The following is a 16,705-nucleotide window of genomic DNA, read 5'->3' on the forward strand; positions in this document are numbered from 1 at the left end:
TATATAAACATAAATACGCAGTGTTTAAAACTGTCTGAACATTTTGTTAATCATCTCTGTAGTCTTCTTTGTATATTCTCACATGTAAAAAAAAAAAGAAAAAAAGTATATTGTTAAGTGTCCTCGGCACGGGTAGAGGACATATTTTTGTTATTATTAATCATTGTTTATAATGAATTAACAAATATATCCTGACAGTAGCCTCGTACTTCTACATTCCGTATCCCGTCCAGTTGTATATTTCTAAAAGTCAAAGCAGACGTACTTTCACATTATTGGACACATCTCATAGACGACATCTGTTGACTTTTTAGTGAAGTTTTTACAGTTACATTATTTATTTAGTTTTTCGAGCAGAACTCTGTGCTTTATTCCGCTGGGACCAACGGCAATATTGGGGAGAATTCCTTCGCTCTTCAGGGGGTTCTCACTCTCGCATGCCTTTCGTTCTTGGTCCTACTGCAAAACGGAAATATTCCGGATCTCGGAAGTATTTCCGGACGGGAATTTCAATCCTTTATGCATTGAAATTCCAATATGGTCACTGCGAGAACACAAAAAATTTAAGATTTATTTTTATATTCATTATTTTTTTCCGTTCTTCCGCTGATTTGAGTGAAGTTAAAGAGCTGCAACCTTTTTTGTTGTGAAGTGATTCATCTGATCGAATTATTTATTTATTTTAAAGAAACAAACAGTCGACAATGATATAATAACATTTTTAAAAAATATATAGTTTAAAGACAGACCAGCAAAGTTTCTAAATAAAAATTATACATATTATTAAATTGTGTTACAGCAAAAGGATGTGTTTATGTGTATTTGTATGAGAGTAAGTGTAGATGTGTGTTTATGTGTATTAGTGTGGGAGTAAGTGTTCAGGTGTGTGCATCATTAAATAGTAAGTGGGATCGTATCGCAGCTAGAAATAATAAGTCTTAATTTATTTTTAAATAAATTAAGGGGCATGTAAAATATATCAATGGATGAAAAAAAAACATTATGGTTATTATTTTTATTTTTATTATTTCACAAATTAGGCACCGCCTGAAAACAATTTTTAACTTCTTTTTGGACTAGTTGGTTTTATTACAATACTTTGAGCTTATCCAAATGTTTGTAGACAAAATACTGTATTTCACCCCCTTGGGAGTCATTCAGATTTAAAAATTTACAGCAGGGATAGAAAACATTTTAGAGAAGGGAATGTGGAAGTCTGGGCATTTACAGGGCTTATGACCTGTCATTGGCTGGTTTAAGTGGCCAATTTACAGACTGTGTAGCATTCACCATTTTGTCTATGTTCAAACATCCATATTTCTTCAATTCTCCCACCTGATGATTTGAGTGAAGTTACAGAGCGATTTTCAGTTGAAATTAATCAAGTAAAATTAGATATATTGTATCATGTTTTAAGTATAGATTTTTTTTTTTTAATTAACAGAAGGGAGAGCTGAGGGAATGTGGATTGTTTAATATAGGCCGAATGGTGAGTATTACATAATGTTTAAAGTGGCTACTTAAACCATCCAATGACAGATTATAAGATCTATAAATGCTTAGACCTCCATATTACGTTTTCAAAAATGTTTCTCTCCATTGCAATATTTAGTTTGAAAAAAAAAAATTGTTCTATTTTTATCGCTAAGAAGTGCGAAACTGTGAAAGTGAAGTGACATTTCAGAAAAAACTTATAACTAACTGGTTTTCTAAAGCATTTGAATGTAATAAATGAATTGTTTTATTTAAACTACAATTTTAAAAAGTTAAAATTAAATTTATTTATTTATTTATATAATTACTTTGTAAAGCGCCCCAGAGGTATTACATTACGAAAATGGCGCTTTACAAGTTATTTATGACAATAATATTGGAAAAAAAAACTTAGTTTGTGATATTTTGATATTTACTGAGGAAAACATAATATTTTGTCGGTTCTCTTTTACTACCTATCATATTTTTTGTATTATCTCTATTCGGTCGCGTTCGGTAGTACAAAAGAATGCCGCCCAACGAGATCAATGGACAAAAGTCTGAACGTAATGGCGAAAAGCTTTAGAAAGCGCGGGACGCGCTGCGTCTGTTTCCCGCGCGCGCGTGCGCCTCCGCCATTTTCCTCGCGCACGCGCATTGCGAGCACGCCAGCACGCATGACAAGGCCGGGAGAGACCTTTTTGATGGGTGTAACAACCCAGTGTAAACCCGTGCGCGACCACGGCACGACACGACCAAATCGTATCGAAACAAACCCATTTTTGGACAGAGAAATAACGATGTCGGCCGCCCGCGAAGTCCGTCGATAATCAGGAAATTTGTGTGTGTTACAAGTGCCAGTTTATCAAGGTGTATTTGGTCTTAACTTGAAGAATCTATTTAGTGAGCGCTAAACTCCACTTAGCTATCGACTTGTGACGGATAGGTGTTTTTATCTAAAATAATAAATATATCCAGTGCTCCATTTGGTGTCTATTTGAGCTAAAATAAACGGGTAAAGTATTTTCATCTTACTTAACTAAGTAAAATTTACACATTCCTGAAAAAATGCACTGAAAAAGCTAGGGTGTTTTTAGTCTTGTTCTCCGTACGATGAAATTATGAAACGAGACTTGCGTACTTCGCTTTCAGATCATCCAATATTGAAAGCTAAACAAATACTGTTCAACGCTTTTACAGAAAAATATTTTATTACTTAACTTAAAAAAGAATACAAAAAACATCACAGAAAAAGCATAAAATTGAAAGTAAATCAAAAGCAATTATTTTTTCTCGTAAAAAGACATATCATATTATACGCCTAAAGTGTTCTTATAAAATAAAATAAACAAAGATATAAATAAATAAAATGTAGAACAAAGCCACTCGATCGAACATCTACAACATTGCGCGCTAAATTACATTACACTAATTCAATATTTGAGAAGTTATGTATTTATTTTTATTTTATTTATTAATTGAACAGCGTTTTGTTATCAGTTTTACAGGAAATATTTTATATGGAGACAGGAATGGCGTAAAATTAAATAGACATATTATAAGCGAATAATATGTAACATCAAAAGGTAATATCCTAAATGAACAGATTGAAAATGCTGTAAGATCACTTTAATTCGTATTTAGTCCCATTCCTTCCGTCTCTTTGTCACATGAATATTTGCAAGTTTTTCGGGATTTGTTATCTCTTTTTTTAAGAGGGCAATGCAATATTTCCTTAAAACTGAGATGCATTTAGAAAGAGAATAACGTGTCAATTTATTTTAATAGAAAACAAAGGCGTTTATTTAATTACTCTATTGAAATTATTGTCACATTAAAAAATGGGCAGGTAATGAAAAGCATGACTACGTACTGGTATTAAAATGTTTAGTAATAACCCTTAGTTAACGTGTTAGTGTTTGTCGGTGAACCAAGTTGACGAACAATTTTTGTTTGTGTAAGCACGCACATTTTAATTATTTATTTGTAAAGTTTATTACATATTTGAAAGGTCTGCATATAGATATTTGTGTACGTGTATATGTTATTATGTTTCTGGGTTTCGGTGTATAAATGTGTATGTGCAAGTAAGAGAACTCAGATTAGGTTAAAACAGCTGAATTGCATGATAAGTAAGTATTTTAATTTATATTTATTTATTTATGTAAAGATACACATTACAAAAAAATAATAACGTATCCCTAACATATATATATATGTGCATATGAACTTTTTTAAAACATATTTGTGCGTGTTGCGTTCACATACAATTGATAAACAATATCTAAATATAACAAATTGTTAACATATTACAACGGAGATGTAGAAAATTTTAGAGAAGGTAATATAGAAGCCTAGGCATCTACAGGGCACTGTGTAACATTCACCATTCTGCCTATATTTGAACATCTCTATTCTTTCAATTATTTCATCTGTTGATGTTTGTGAAGTTAAAGAGCTGAAACTTTTATTTATGCGGGTGAGATTCATCTAATTAGAAATTGAAAAAATAACATTTTCAGGCGTTGCCTAGTATATAGGTGAAATAATTCAATTAGATGAATCTCACCTGCATAAATAAAGGTTTCAGCTCTTTAACTTCACAAACATCAACAGATGAAATAATTGAAGGAATAGAGATGTTCAAAGAATAGAGATGTGTTGTCTATGTTTTTATGAATGTATGTATGTGTATGCGCATGGGTGTATGTACGTGTGTGTGTATGTACATGTGTATATATGTGTATATTTATATATATGTGTGTACATATGTGTATGTCTGTATGTATATGAATCAAAATGTGTATCCGAATAAGTTTATATTTTGTTTGTCTGTGCTCTATATTAATTTGTTAACTATTATAATATATTAAAATGTAATTGCCTAGCTTGGAACGGGGTATGTACCCTTGTTAGCTGGGCAAAGTGAACATGGAATTGTATTTTGATAAAGAGTGTGAATAAATAAATAAATAAATAAATATAGGCAGAATGGTGAATGATACACAGTGTGTAAAGAGGCCACTTAAACCAGCTATTGACAGGTCATAAGCCCGGTAGATACCTAGACTTCTATATTACCTTCTCTTAAATGTTTTTTATCTCTGTTGTAATATGTTAATATAAACAGCTCCCCGGGGAGTCAAATCCAGTCCTTATCTACAAAAATTTGGACAAGCTCAAAATATTGTTGATAACAAATTGTGATTATTATACCAATGTCGGATGTATTGTTTATTGTTTATTGTTTAAGAGCCCTGTATTAAGTTGGGATACGACATTATGGAAAGTGGAAGCATGCGTATTATTAAAGAATACTAAAAACAATAATTATTACATAAATTTAAACCTTAATTAACATCTGGACAACACTCTTAATATTTATGTATACAATTCTACTGTACGTGTGATATCTCTGAACTCCTCCTAAACGGCTTAACCGATTTACTTGACGTTTTCAGCAAAATGTAGATCTTTGCGCTGTGCATGTTCGTAGATATTAAAATCTTCAATCTAATCTGTAACAAAAAGTTAGGAGCATAAATGTTTTATTTATCGATATACCAGGGTTTTGGTTTGAGTGGGTCCCTGGATGGTTTAGATTCACAATTATTTCCGGTAGGTGGCGCTGCGATCTCAATGTCAAATGTCACTTAGTATATAGTTTATTCAAAATTGGGGTTTTTCGAGATTTCGCGTTTGCTGAACCAGCTAATAGCAGGCAAGCGAACGTTTGGACAGGACAACGTCTGTCGGGTCCGCTAGTAGTATATACATCTATGCAATGTCTCGCAGCAGTCACCAGCAATGGTCTCTTCCTTTGGACAAAATTCAAACTTGTACACTTCTCCTGAAAACGGCTTTCGTTTTGGAAAACTTTGGATGTTCATTTAAGACACTAACACTCTTGGGGCCGCAAAAGGGAAATTTCTTAGAGTGAAATTAGAACGTGTTTTTGCCATAAAATTATTCAAATTACATGGAAACTTCGTACAAGCATTCTGCTGGGATCTCTTTTTGTAACCGCATGGCCAGAAATATGTCAATGACTCAATAACCGAAAAAATGTTTTACAATATCCAGTACATTCATTGATTGAAACATTGAGGGGAGATCCTTAAGCCCACCATCCACCCGAAGCTGTTATAGAGTACTGAGGAACTCTCTGTCAGCTGCGCATAGAGGAAAGTTATTATAAATATTCCTAAGGAATACAAACTCTATGCAGATTAAGGGGGGAGGAGGATGTATGGACAGAGGCCAACACGTCGTCCCCACCCCTCAGGATCCCCTCAATACCTGTGTTTTTTTTATTAAAAAATATGTATTTACACAAACAATTTACATAAATAAACGTATCCAAATAAACAAAAACAATTTCTTAAAACTATAGTAGCACAACAAACATAACTTACTCAAAAAACATAACCAAAAACATAGATTGAAACTATTTCTCAGATGGAAAAGATGAAAGACATTGAGGCATTATTTAAGAATTCATTTTTATTAATGTATTATAGTAATGTAATAACTTATATTTACATATAAGTTATTAATTTAAAAATACTTGGTACACTTCGACATATTTATTTTGACCAATTAGTGCTTTCACCTTCTAATGGGCATCTTCAGACTGTTGTATTTGGTCTCAACTTGAAGAATCTATTTAGTGAGCGCTAAACTCCACTTAGCTATCGACTTGTGATGGATAGGTGTTTTTATCTAAAATAATAAATATATCCAGTGCTCCATTTGGTGTCTATTTGAGCTAAAAAAAACGGGTAAAGTATTTACATCTTACTTAACTGAGTAAAATTTACACATTCCTGAAAAAATGCACTGAAAAAGCTAGGGTGTTTTCAGTCTAACAATATAAATATACGTTATTACATCATTACAATGGAATTCCATCAAGAATTGTCAATAAATAATTTAAATGAAATAATTTATCATAGGGTTTATGATAGACGCCGTGCAACCGTTGTATTACAAATTCAAGAACCAGCCTGAAGTTATGATGCTTAAGGCACTGCAATTCTTGCATCACTCGAAATATTTTTTAATTTTTTTTTTTAATATTTATTTTACAGAAACAACAGTCGACAATGGTAAAATAACATAAAAAAGATACAGTTTAAAGACAGACCAGCGAAGTTTCTAGATAAAAATTATGCAAATTAAATTGTATTACAACAAAAAGGTGTGTTTGTATGAGAGTAAGTGACGAGATATGTTTGTGTGTATTTGTGTTTTATCTCAGCAAACAAAAGCCACAAACAAGTAAAGTGGCAATTTAAACCAGCCAATAACAGGTCATGGCGGCCTCCGTGGTGTAGCGGTCAAGACGCTTGACTCACTCACGGAAGGTTCCGGGTTCGATTCCCGGTGAGAACACAAAAATTCAAAGTGATTTTTCTCAAGCCTGGGTTGTTTTGCGATGGAATTCACCACTGTAATTGGGCTTCCTGGCCTGTTGTGGTGCAAAAAAAACAACGAAACAAAATAAGCCCTGTTAATGCCTAGCCATCCATATTACCCTCGCAAAAATGTTTACCCTCTCTGTCCTTACAATTTAGATCAAAATAAACACGTTCGTATTTTAAAGTATCATTTTACGAAAATGGCGTTATTTAATCTATCTATAGTAATGGGAATTGGAAAACATTAACAATTGACAAAAGAGTCAAATACCATTTTAAATGTTCAAATAATAACGGTCAACGCTTTTGCCTACCATGCAAGAGGTCTTGGGTTCGATTCACGACATGGTCGACATAAAGTATTTTTTTGGAAAGGCGATTTACACTAAAACTTTAAAGTCTTTAAACTAGCACCTGAAGCGTAAGACTAATCATCTTACCTTCATCTAATGGAAAAAAAGTATTTAGACACAATTCGGTTGGTGATCCAATTTAGTGCCATATACACAATTTTTTTATTTATTTTTTATTTCAAAATACAAAAATGTACAAAACATAATTGTATTCCCGTGAGTTAGCAAACTCATTCTGGGATAAATACAATTAAAGATTATCAGATAAAAATAAAAATACATTTATTTGAACACAATTAAAACAAAAATGGACATATCTCGGAGATCTTTTTAAAACAAATTCTAAAAGATAATATATTTGGTGCGAATAGGGAAACGATTTAATAATTATATTGTTTTACATAAAAATATTTAATATCATAACCACAATGTTGATTATGATAATACTATGAATCATTCGTGCAAGTTTCATAATGTTTATTTTTAATCGTATCACAAATTAATTTTATTTTTCGTTGGGTTGTGAGATTTGCAATAGGTTTCATGTTGTTTTTGTGCTATATTTTTTTAATAAGCAAAAAAATTACTGCGGTAAAGCAGTATTACTTTTATTCAAATATACACATTTTCGCACACAAAATTTGTTTTAACTTTATGAACAAATTGTGCATAGAAAAAAAAACTAATTTATTTTTAAGTTTATAATTTCTATGCAGATTAATGAGAGGAGAGATGGACAGAGGCTATCGCGTTCATACTCTTTGGATCCTCCAAGTTTTATTCATAAATTTAAAAAATACCCTAAATATAACTTTGAAAATCACTCCTTCGAATACATATTTTAGGTTGACCCTGTCAGGAATCGAACCTGAGATTTTAACAATGGCAGGCATGTACTAATTTCTAGTCGATTTCCTTTTTCAATATTTTTACACGAGAGTCAAAAGCACCCGTCAAGAGTTAGAGAAGTAGACACATTTTTATTCATTACGTATGTACCAACTATTTATTATATTTTGTAATTTTATACTCATTTTTTTTTTTTTTAATATAATTAAATTAGCTTGTTAGTAAACCGGGAGAAACAAGTCCGATCAGGAGAGCCAGAACCGTGACCACCACTCCACCAGACAAATAATGTATTCATCGTAAATAATTGTATTCTTTATCCGTCCGAACCCAGCGACTATTTAGTATGCATATTTCATATATTACGTTTCAAATAAATCAAAATTGTTTTTGTTGAAATATTTCTTTGAGCCCCTATGTCAACAAATTCTCAAAACATATACATTATACAACATGAAGGTTGCGTATCCATCACTTCCGCATTTATATAAATAGGTTATTGTGAAGAATTTTACATAAATCACAAAACAATAACATTGTAAATAGTTGGTCTAAGCCAGAGATTCTCAGACTTAACTTATTTTCCGGTTTTTTTAAAAATGAATAACCCGCTATGCCTCTATTTCAAGAAAAGAAGCAATGAAAAATACACCACAACACCCAGACCAATTGAGAAAAAATCTTTCTTGGATTTCTTTCTTGCAACTGGCGGGAATCGAACCCGCGATGCCACTCTCACAGTAAGCCGTCTAACCAACTGCGCCACGTCTGTCAGTGCCATATAGTGGCATTTATTCATTTTTTTGGGACAAAATCATTGTTATGGATATTGTACATTATGTCATGTTTACCGGTGAATTTTTTTATAAAATAGATCTAAATTTGTTGCAACGAAGAAGAAAAACAATTTCGAGAAGGGAATGTGGAAGTTCAGGTATTTACAGGGCTTACGACTGTCATTGGCTGGTTTGAGTGTTTAATTTATTCATTTAAAATTACATTCTTTGAAATATTAATAAACTTTTTAGGCTGTGCCCGTGTCAAGCCATAATAATTAACAATTTAAAGTACATAGTAAAATCTATTGAATTAAATTATAATGACATGTGATGCAATAGAATAACAATCCAGAAAAACAAAGTATAAATAATAAATAATCAAATTCCAAAGAAGAAAATGCAAAAAAAAATCAAATAAAAATATTAAAATACAAATTATACAAATTTAGATTCATACGTAATCAAATACGAGTATACAAAATAATAGTATCACTGAAATCAATAAAAAAATTTAAAAAACATTATTGAAATGATAATTAAGATATAGTTTCTCACTTACTCTATTTTTTATTATTTGACACTTTATATACATGTACAATAAATATACATATAAGGGCGGGCATATTGCCTTAAGGCAATTTCTTCCTACCTACCCAAACCGTTCAGTTTGAGAAAATTATAAATAATAAATACATGGACATATTGAATCTTACAATTTTGAATCAAGAATTGAATTTCATACAAAAATTAAAAACAAAGATTAATTAAAGAATTCAAAATTAACACTATACAATGAAGAGAGGAGAGGGGATGGGAAGGAAAGAAGAAGGATAAAGGAACAATTTAAATATTTAGATAGTGACATTTCAATCTTGACTTAAATGTAAATAAAGAAGGAGCGTCTCTAACATTAGTGGGTAGATTATTCCACAATCGAGCAGCTACTACTGTGAAAGAGGAGGCAAAAAAATTAGAGCGATGACAGGGTATTAAAAGGGTTCTCTCGTTACTAGAACGAAGAGATAGTCCGTGTTGTGAAAGAGGTTGGATGAGCTCTCTCAGATAAACAGGCGAAGTGGGATTATTTAAAATATTGTGAAGAAGTGATAGAATGTGAATGTTTCTTCTATGCCTGATACTGAGCCAGTGTAGTTGCGTGCGATACTCGGTTATGTGGTCAAATTTGCGAAGATTAAAGATATGACGAATACAAATATTCTGCAATCGTTCTAACTTATCAAGCAATTCAGAGTTGGCATCTGGATAACATACATCCACGTAGTCAAGGAGTGGAAGAAGTAAGCTCTGGACTATTTTTTGCTTAACATTAATTGGCAAGAAATTCTGTAATCTTTTAATTGAGTGCAAACTGCTATAAAGTTTACGACTAACTTCGTTAACCTGATCGTGCCACTCTAAATGCTTATGAATGATAATACCTAAGTTTTTGACTGAAGTCATGAATGGAATTTCTGTACCATCTATTTTGAAAAGAGGAAGTGTAGAAAAATTCACTTTTGAATACATTTGTTTACTACCAACAAGTACAATTTGGGTTTTTGTTGGATTTATGAGAAGTCCATGTTTTTTTGTCCATGAAGAGATATGGTCGAGTGCAAGTGACATTACTCTATGTGTTTCAACAATGTCGACGGGCTCTATACTTTAGTAAGAAATGAGAGTAATAAATAATATGCCAAATAATAGTGAGTACTAAATTAGGGAGTTTTTAACTCTGAGAGTAATTAAAAAATGCTGATTATGGAGATATCTTGTTGTAGTAATTATCCAACGAATTGTGATTACATTTATCATTATCATCATTTACTTATTGGGCACTACATTGGTTCTCATTATGTAAGTCATTTTGTTTCATTGAAGAAAAAAAAATGCCAGATCAATAAAATATTGCGTAGAACCACTTTTAAAACAAATATTTTTTATCAACCCTACCAGAAATCAAACCTAGGACCTCAAGCATGGCGACATCTGAATCATCCTGAAAAATGATATCGAGTAATAATAATTCCGCCTTATTATGTAGTTTACATACTATGCTTCGGGTCCCGGTTGGATTCATAACAAAAAGTTGTGTTTTAAAATGATTAAGGTTAAATAATTAAAGCGTTTTTGTCAAAATGGGCTTGTGGCTTGAGTACGAAAGACAAAAATAATTTTGATGAATCACAATAATGATTTAAATGAGGAAGTTTAGTGCTACCAGAAAATGGATAAAAATATGTTTTCTTACGTTTGGTAAAAATTAGAGCGTTTAATTTAATTACACCTGTAAGATTTTTGAAAATTAGGGTATTTTTATTATAGAACAAACCTATTGAACTTTTTCAAAGATGGAGAATGGTAATTAAACATCTAGTATAATTATTATATTTATGAAACAGTGCTTTAGGATTTTCTTGTTACATTAATCCTTAAAAAAAAAAATGTTATTTAATTTGATTTTCACATTTAAAAAAATGTTTTAAACTTCTACTGAATGAATTTATTTAAAAAAAAAACACTTTGTAATTTTTACCATATAAGAGTTTAGTGTATTATAAAACAACTAGTTTCAGGTATTCTAAATTACCCATCATCAGGTGTAAATATAAAAAACTACAAAGTGTTTCATTGTAAATAAATAATAAATGTTTTTCCACAAAGTAAATGCTGAAACAATAAATAATATAATTCTACTGAAGGTGTTATATAATTTTTAGGTTTAATTTTTGTTTCTAAATTTAGGTAAAAAGTATATTATAATTTTTGCCGTATATGTTCATAATCATTTTCATTCCTTTTCCGCACCTAATGGTGCATAGGGCACTGCATTGGTAGACCAACCGCAACGTATCTTGATCCTTTTTGTTACGTGAAGGTAAGATGATTAGTCTTACGCTTCAGGTTCAGAAATATTCTAAAGTGAAAACACTTTCAAATTAATATTTCAAATCATCATGTCGGGAATCGAACCCGAGATTTCTTGCATAGTAGGCTTACGCGCTGACCATTACACCACGAAGCTGTATATGTTAATAAAATAAAATAAAATTCCAAGTTCACACGGATAACTAGTGATAGAGTGTGGTGATAGATTTCCGGTTTCCGGGAAGCCAACTCACAAATCGGCAAAACTTGTGACGTCACATGCGGAGTAATTTCAAACTTACAAAACGTGTAAAAATTAAAGCGCAGATAATACGATACATTAAATTTAAAAACATATTTTTTGACCCAAGTTTGGCAGTTTATTAACCAATAAAAAATATTAAAAAAACACTAAGCTTCCTCATTCATTTTTTGTGGCCCTTAGTCGTTTAATTAATGTCATAATTATTCTTCCATTTAAGTCGCGTTATTTTTAAATAGTTTATTGTGTAACATTTTGAACGCAACTGAACAAACCATCGCATATCTAGTACGCGGAACAAATCACCGTGTGTGAATACAAAATAGCGCGTTTGTAGGTGATAACAGGTGATAACACAAATAGACGACTACTTAATCTTTGTATTGCTCTCAGGCATAGGCACTAAAAAAATCTATTTTTATCGACAGATAGGCAATATTAACTGCCGGTACATTGCCCTACGGGAAAAAGGATCCTATCGCGAATAATTTTATCTACTTTCTAAATACAAAAATGAGGAGATTAGAAGGCATATTTTTTTTACATCAATATCTTCATCAACAAACCCTTATCAGCACCCGATGGTGCATAAGGAACCACATTATAACACCAAATACAGCGTATCTCAATCATTTTATATAAAAATAAGGTAAACAAACCTATGTATGCTTCAGGCGCCAGTCTTAGCAAATAAATATATTTCTGGATCTCTCAAACTTGTCAGGAATCTTACCCGAAGAAGCATCATATTCCCCTATTCATATCCGAACCCAATGGTGCATAGGGCGCTGCATTGGCACTCTAATTGCGTCACATTTCGATACTTAGAAAAAAAAAGTAAAGTTAATACTAGATTGAGTTTTTCTACTGATATTTCTTCGTGGATCAGCATTTTAATTATTATATGTAAACAGTTTTATGCCACTTATATTTTTAAAAAAATACCGGGTCTTGCCATGACCGACATCGTCAGACTGGTGGGAAACTAAACAAATTTCTATGTTATAAACAATTGCAAGCAGAGGTTGTAAATCATGATTTTATATAATTATGAAAATAAAGGAGTTTAAATTAAAATAATTTAAGTATAAGATAATAACAATTGTATTAATTTAAGTTTTGTTTTAATGCATTTAATAGAAACAGGTGTAAATGATATAATTTAATGAAGTTTTTAAATGAAAATTTATTTGAATAAAATGTATTTAAATTTTATTAAAACTATAACAGGGGGTTGGTAGTCCCATCGACAGCCATGTCCCCGGTCCGGGGGTAGTTAAGTGATTATTTTATTTATTTATATATATTTATATTATTTTAATTTTTTCATTATTTTAATTTAAACTCTTTTATTTCCATAATTATATAAAAACATGATTTACAACCCCTAGAAATTTGTTTAGTCTCCCACCAGTCTGACGATGTCAGTCACGACGAAACCCGGTTACTTGTAAAAATCTATGAATAAAAGTGGAATAAAATTATATACGTATTTTTATTATTATAATTGAAGTGATTACGTTTCAGAAGCTAGAAAATGAACAATGAAATATTGCAGCGTAGGACTACCTTCAAAACCAATTATTTACGTCCTCCCTTGCGACCTCATGCATGGTAGGTGAAATGTGAACCACTACACTACGAGGCAGACGTTTCTCCTCTCGATTTCTTTTTTAAAGATTTTCACCTTACGTATCTATGTAATTAATACCACCCCTGGGTTCTGCGCCCGTATTACAATGAAATGTGAACAGTTACTTCAATTCAATCATTTTTATATTTTCGTTTATTCTATTGATTAATGTGGTTACGTAAAATGATACAAGTTAATTCTTTTCTGTTATTATCAGTCTTTGCTTTTGTTTTGTTATATTAAAGTTGCAACTTTTCAAAAAAGAGACTAGCTCTTCGCTTACACTGTTTTAACTTTGAGTGCATTTGAAGTTACATAAATTAAAACACAAATAACTATAGTCGTGTTTAAAACATGCGCAGCATTTGAGCGATAACAGTGAACAATAATGAATATCCAACAATGTTCGAGTATGTCCAAATGCTTGCAGACTGGCTGGATTTCCTCCCTAGGGAGTTATTCATATTTAAATTTATTTTAACAGAGAGGGAAAACATTATTAAGAGGGGAATATGGACGTCTAGGCATTTACAGGGCTTATGACCTGTCATTGGCTGGTTTAAGTGGCCACTTTACACACTGTGTAACATTCACCATTCTGCATTATGGAAGTTGGTTTAAACATGGGCAGGATGGTGAATATTACACAGTGTGTAATGTGGCTACTTTAACCAGCCAATGACAGGTCATAAGCCCTGTAAATGCCTAGACGTCCATATTCCCTTCTTAATAATGTTTTCCCTCTTTGTTGAAATAAATATAAATATGAATAATGAACATGCTTAAGTTATCGCAGTCATAAGTCAACGCGTGGGTAATCTATAAGTCAACGCTCCAGTCGGTTTGTTTTCCTCGTAAATAAATACAGTTCATTGGGGAAAAATCGGCGTTTACTATAAAAAATAATACAATTTATTGAAAAAGTAAGGAGTATCTTAGACAAAAAAGTGAAAATAAAATTATAATTACCATGGCGACTGCTTTTCTTGACATTTGGCTTGCCAACCGCCGGCTAAACGCAATAAATAGCATGATAAATATTAAATAAATAAAAATATCAGTTTTGGAATATCTTCCATATTTACACCGGTGAAATTCAAATATGTGATTGCGCAGCAGGATTATACGTCGCGAAACGTAAATATTTTGACATTTAATATTAGGTGTTCACGGATGTTCTATTGTGATCGCGAATACAATAAACGACCATGGAGATAAATTGTTATCACGTCGATAGTTATTTGTGATTGAGTTACCGAACGCTTTGCGTTCCTTTGCTTCGAACATAGGCGAGTATTCGGTGTAACCAGTACAAGAAAAACTAATATAAAATAATGAATAATAAAAGTGATTAAAAAAATATATATAAGCTCAATGATGATTGTAACGTACGCGTTACCACGATGAAAGTTTCGCCGGTTCGTCACCCGCGTCTGCCGCAGTCAAGCTTCCCGGCGTAAGTGGGAAGCCGCCCTCCCAGACAGAGCCAAAGACAAAGTCGGAAGGTAGGAGCACAGCTGCGCCGACCGCAAGTCAACCTCAATAGCCCTGAAAAGGACTTTCCACCCGGTCCAAGTGGTGCAGAGAGGCGAAGGCAGTCAGCAGGCAGAGCGGAGCGAAGAGCGAAGTGCAGGAAGGCGAACAGGACGGAGAACGGAATAAAACACGTGTGAACTGTTCAGAGTTAGGAACTCAACTGATTTAATATTTCCATTTGACCGCCTTATAAAGCGGTGCGCGTCGAGCTCCGTGAGTCGGCCATCCCACCCGCGCCGGCTGCCTCGGAGTGGTGGGGGTAATCTTTCCCCGCCACTCGCTACATGCCGCCGGCCGCAGGTGGCGTAAATACGGGCGCTCAATGCCCGTACGGGCCATTTCCGTCGGCAGCCGCGACGCGCGCAACATGACATTTACATAATATATTTTTATACATTTTATTCATTTTACCTAGCTATTTTTCCCGGTAATACTGAGGCCAGGCTCGAAAGTGACCATTTTATCTTTATTGAGAGCCCAGCCATCAGTTCTATACATTTACCGGGGATCCTTTCTAATTATTGTATTATTTAATTTATTCGATTTTACGCGTCCGGAACACTCCCCCCGTGCAGCTAGTCTGTACTATTTTCCTGCTGGGCGCGTTGTTCCTCTTCCTTCATTAGTACGGCGATCTTCACCGCTGGTCTGGTGTAGGTGGCCGTTGGTGGTCCGCACCTCGACGACTCGTACTTGTCCGTCAGCTGCTGGTTCTGCACGGGTGACTCTGCCGCGAGGCCAAGAATTCCGCGGCAGATTTGGGTCCATGATGAGCGCGAGGTCCCCGACCTGTATTGGAGGCGCGGGCTCGCGCCATTTCTTCCTGTGCGCCAAGGTGGGAAGGTACTCCTTCAGCCATCGGCGCCAAACATGTCGGCCATTTTCTGGGCGATCCTCCATTGCTTATGAAGGCAGGCCCCTTCTTCCTTTTTGTTATAATATGCCAGAGTTGGCTGTGTATTGGCTGACCCGAGGCAAGAAGTGGTTCGGGGTCAGCGGTGCTTCGTCGTTGGGCTTGGTTGACACATGCGTGAGCGGGTGATTGTTCACGGTGTACTCTGCTTCAGCCAATATGGTTTTGAGGGTCTCCTCTCTTGGAGCCTGCTCGTTGAGGGTTGCGTGGAGGGCTCGTTTTACAGATCTCACGAGTCTTTCCCACGCTCCCCCCATATGAGGTGATGAGGGCGGAATGAATTTCCACTCAATTTTGCGAACTGTAAGTTCGGCGAGCATTCTGGGGTCCGCCAGGAGCTCGTCTACGGCCTGTTTCAGCTCTTTGTCCGCTCCCCTGAAGTTGGTAGCGTTGTCCGAGTATAACGCGTGTGGGCAGCCTCTGCGGGCGGCCATCCTTCTTATGGCCATTATGGCGGAGTCGCTTTCGAGGGACGACGCTAGCTCCAGGTGGATCGCGCGTGTGGTGAGGCAGGTGAACAGTGCCCCATAGCGCTTTTCTTTTCTTCGGCCGTTGGTGATCATCATCGGCCCGAAGATGTCAAGCCCGCAGTGCGTGAACGGCGGCGTCCTGAAGGCCA

At 34.1% G+C, this 16,705-nt stretch overlaps 2 protein-coding genes across 2 annotated transcripts in view; one reads left to right on the top strand and one right to left on the bottom strand.

Moving 5' to 3' along the window:
• The first annotated feature begins 2,189 nt into the window (after positions 1-2,189).
• Positions 2,190-16,705, top strand: part of Dhit (regulator of G protein signaling double hit) — a 120,432-nt gene continuing 105,916 nt past the window's right edge. The window contains exon 1 of the mRNA XM_088232741.1: positions 2,190-2,488. The gene's annotated coding sequence lies outside the window, so the exon portion shown is untranslated. The remainder of the gene's footprint in view (positions 2,489-16,705) is intronic.
• On the bottom strand, positions 16,107-16,649 carry LOC148277547 (uncharacterized). Its single transcript, XM_088232733.1, has one exon. The coding sequence runs from the start codon at positions 16,647-16,649 to the stop codon at positions 16,107-16,109; it is 543 nt and encodes a 180-aa protein (XP_088088859.1).

Source organism: Micrasema longulum, unplaced genomic scaffold (assembly GCF_059751315.1).
Source record: "Micrasema longulum isolate JH-2025_06_02 unplaced genomic scaffold, ASM5975131v1 h1tg001015l, whole genome shotgun sequence".
Classification (NCBI taxonomy): Eukaryota; Metazoa; Arthropoda; class Insecta; order Trichoptera; family Brachycentridae; genus Micrasema; species Micrasema longulum.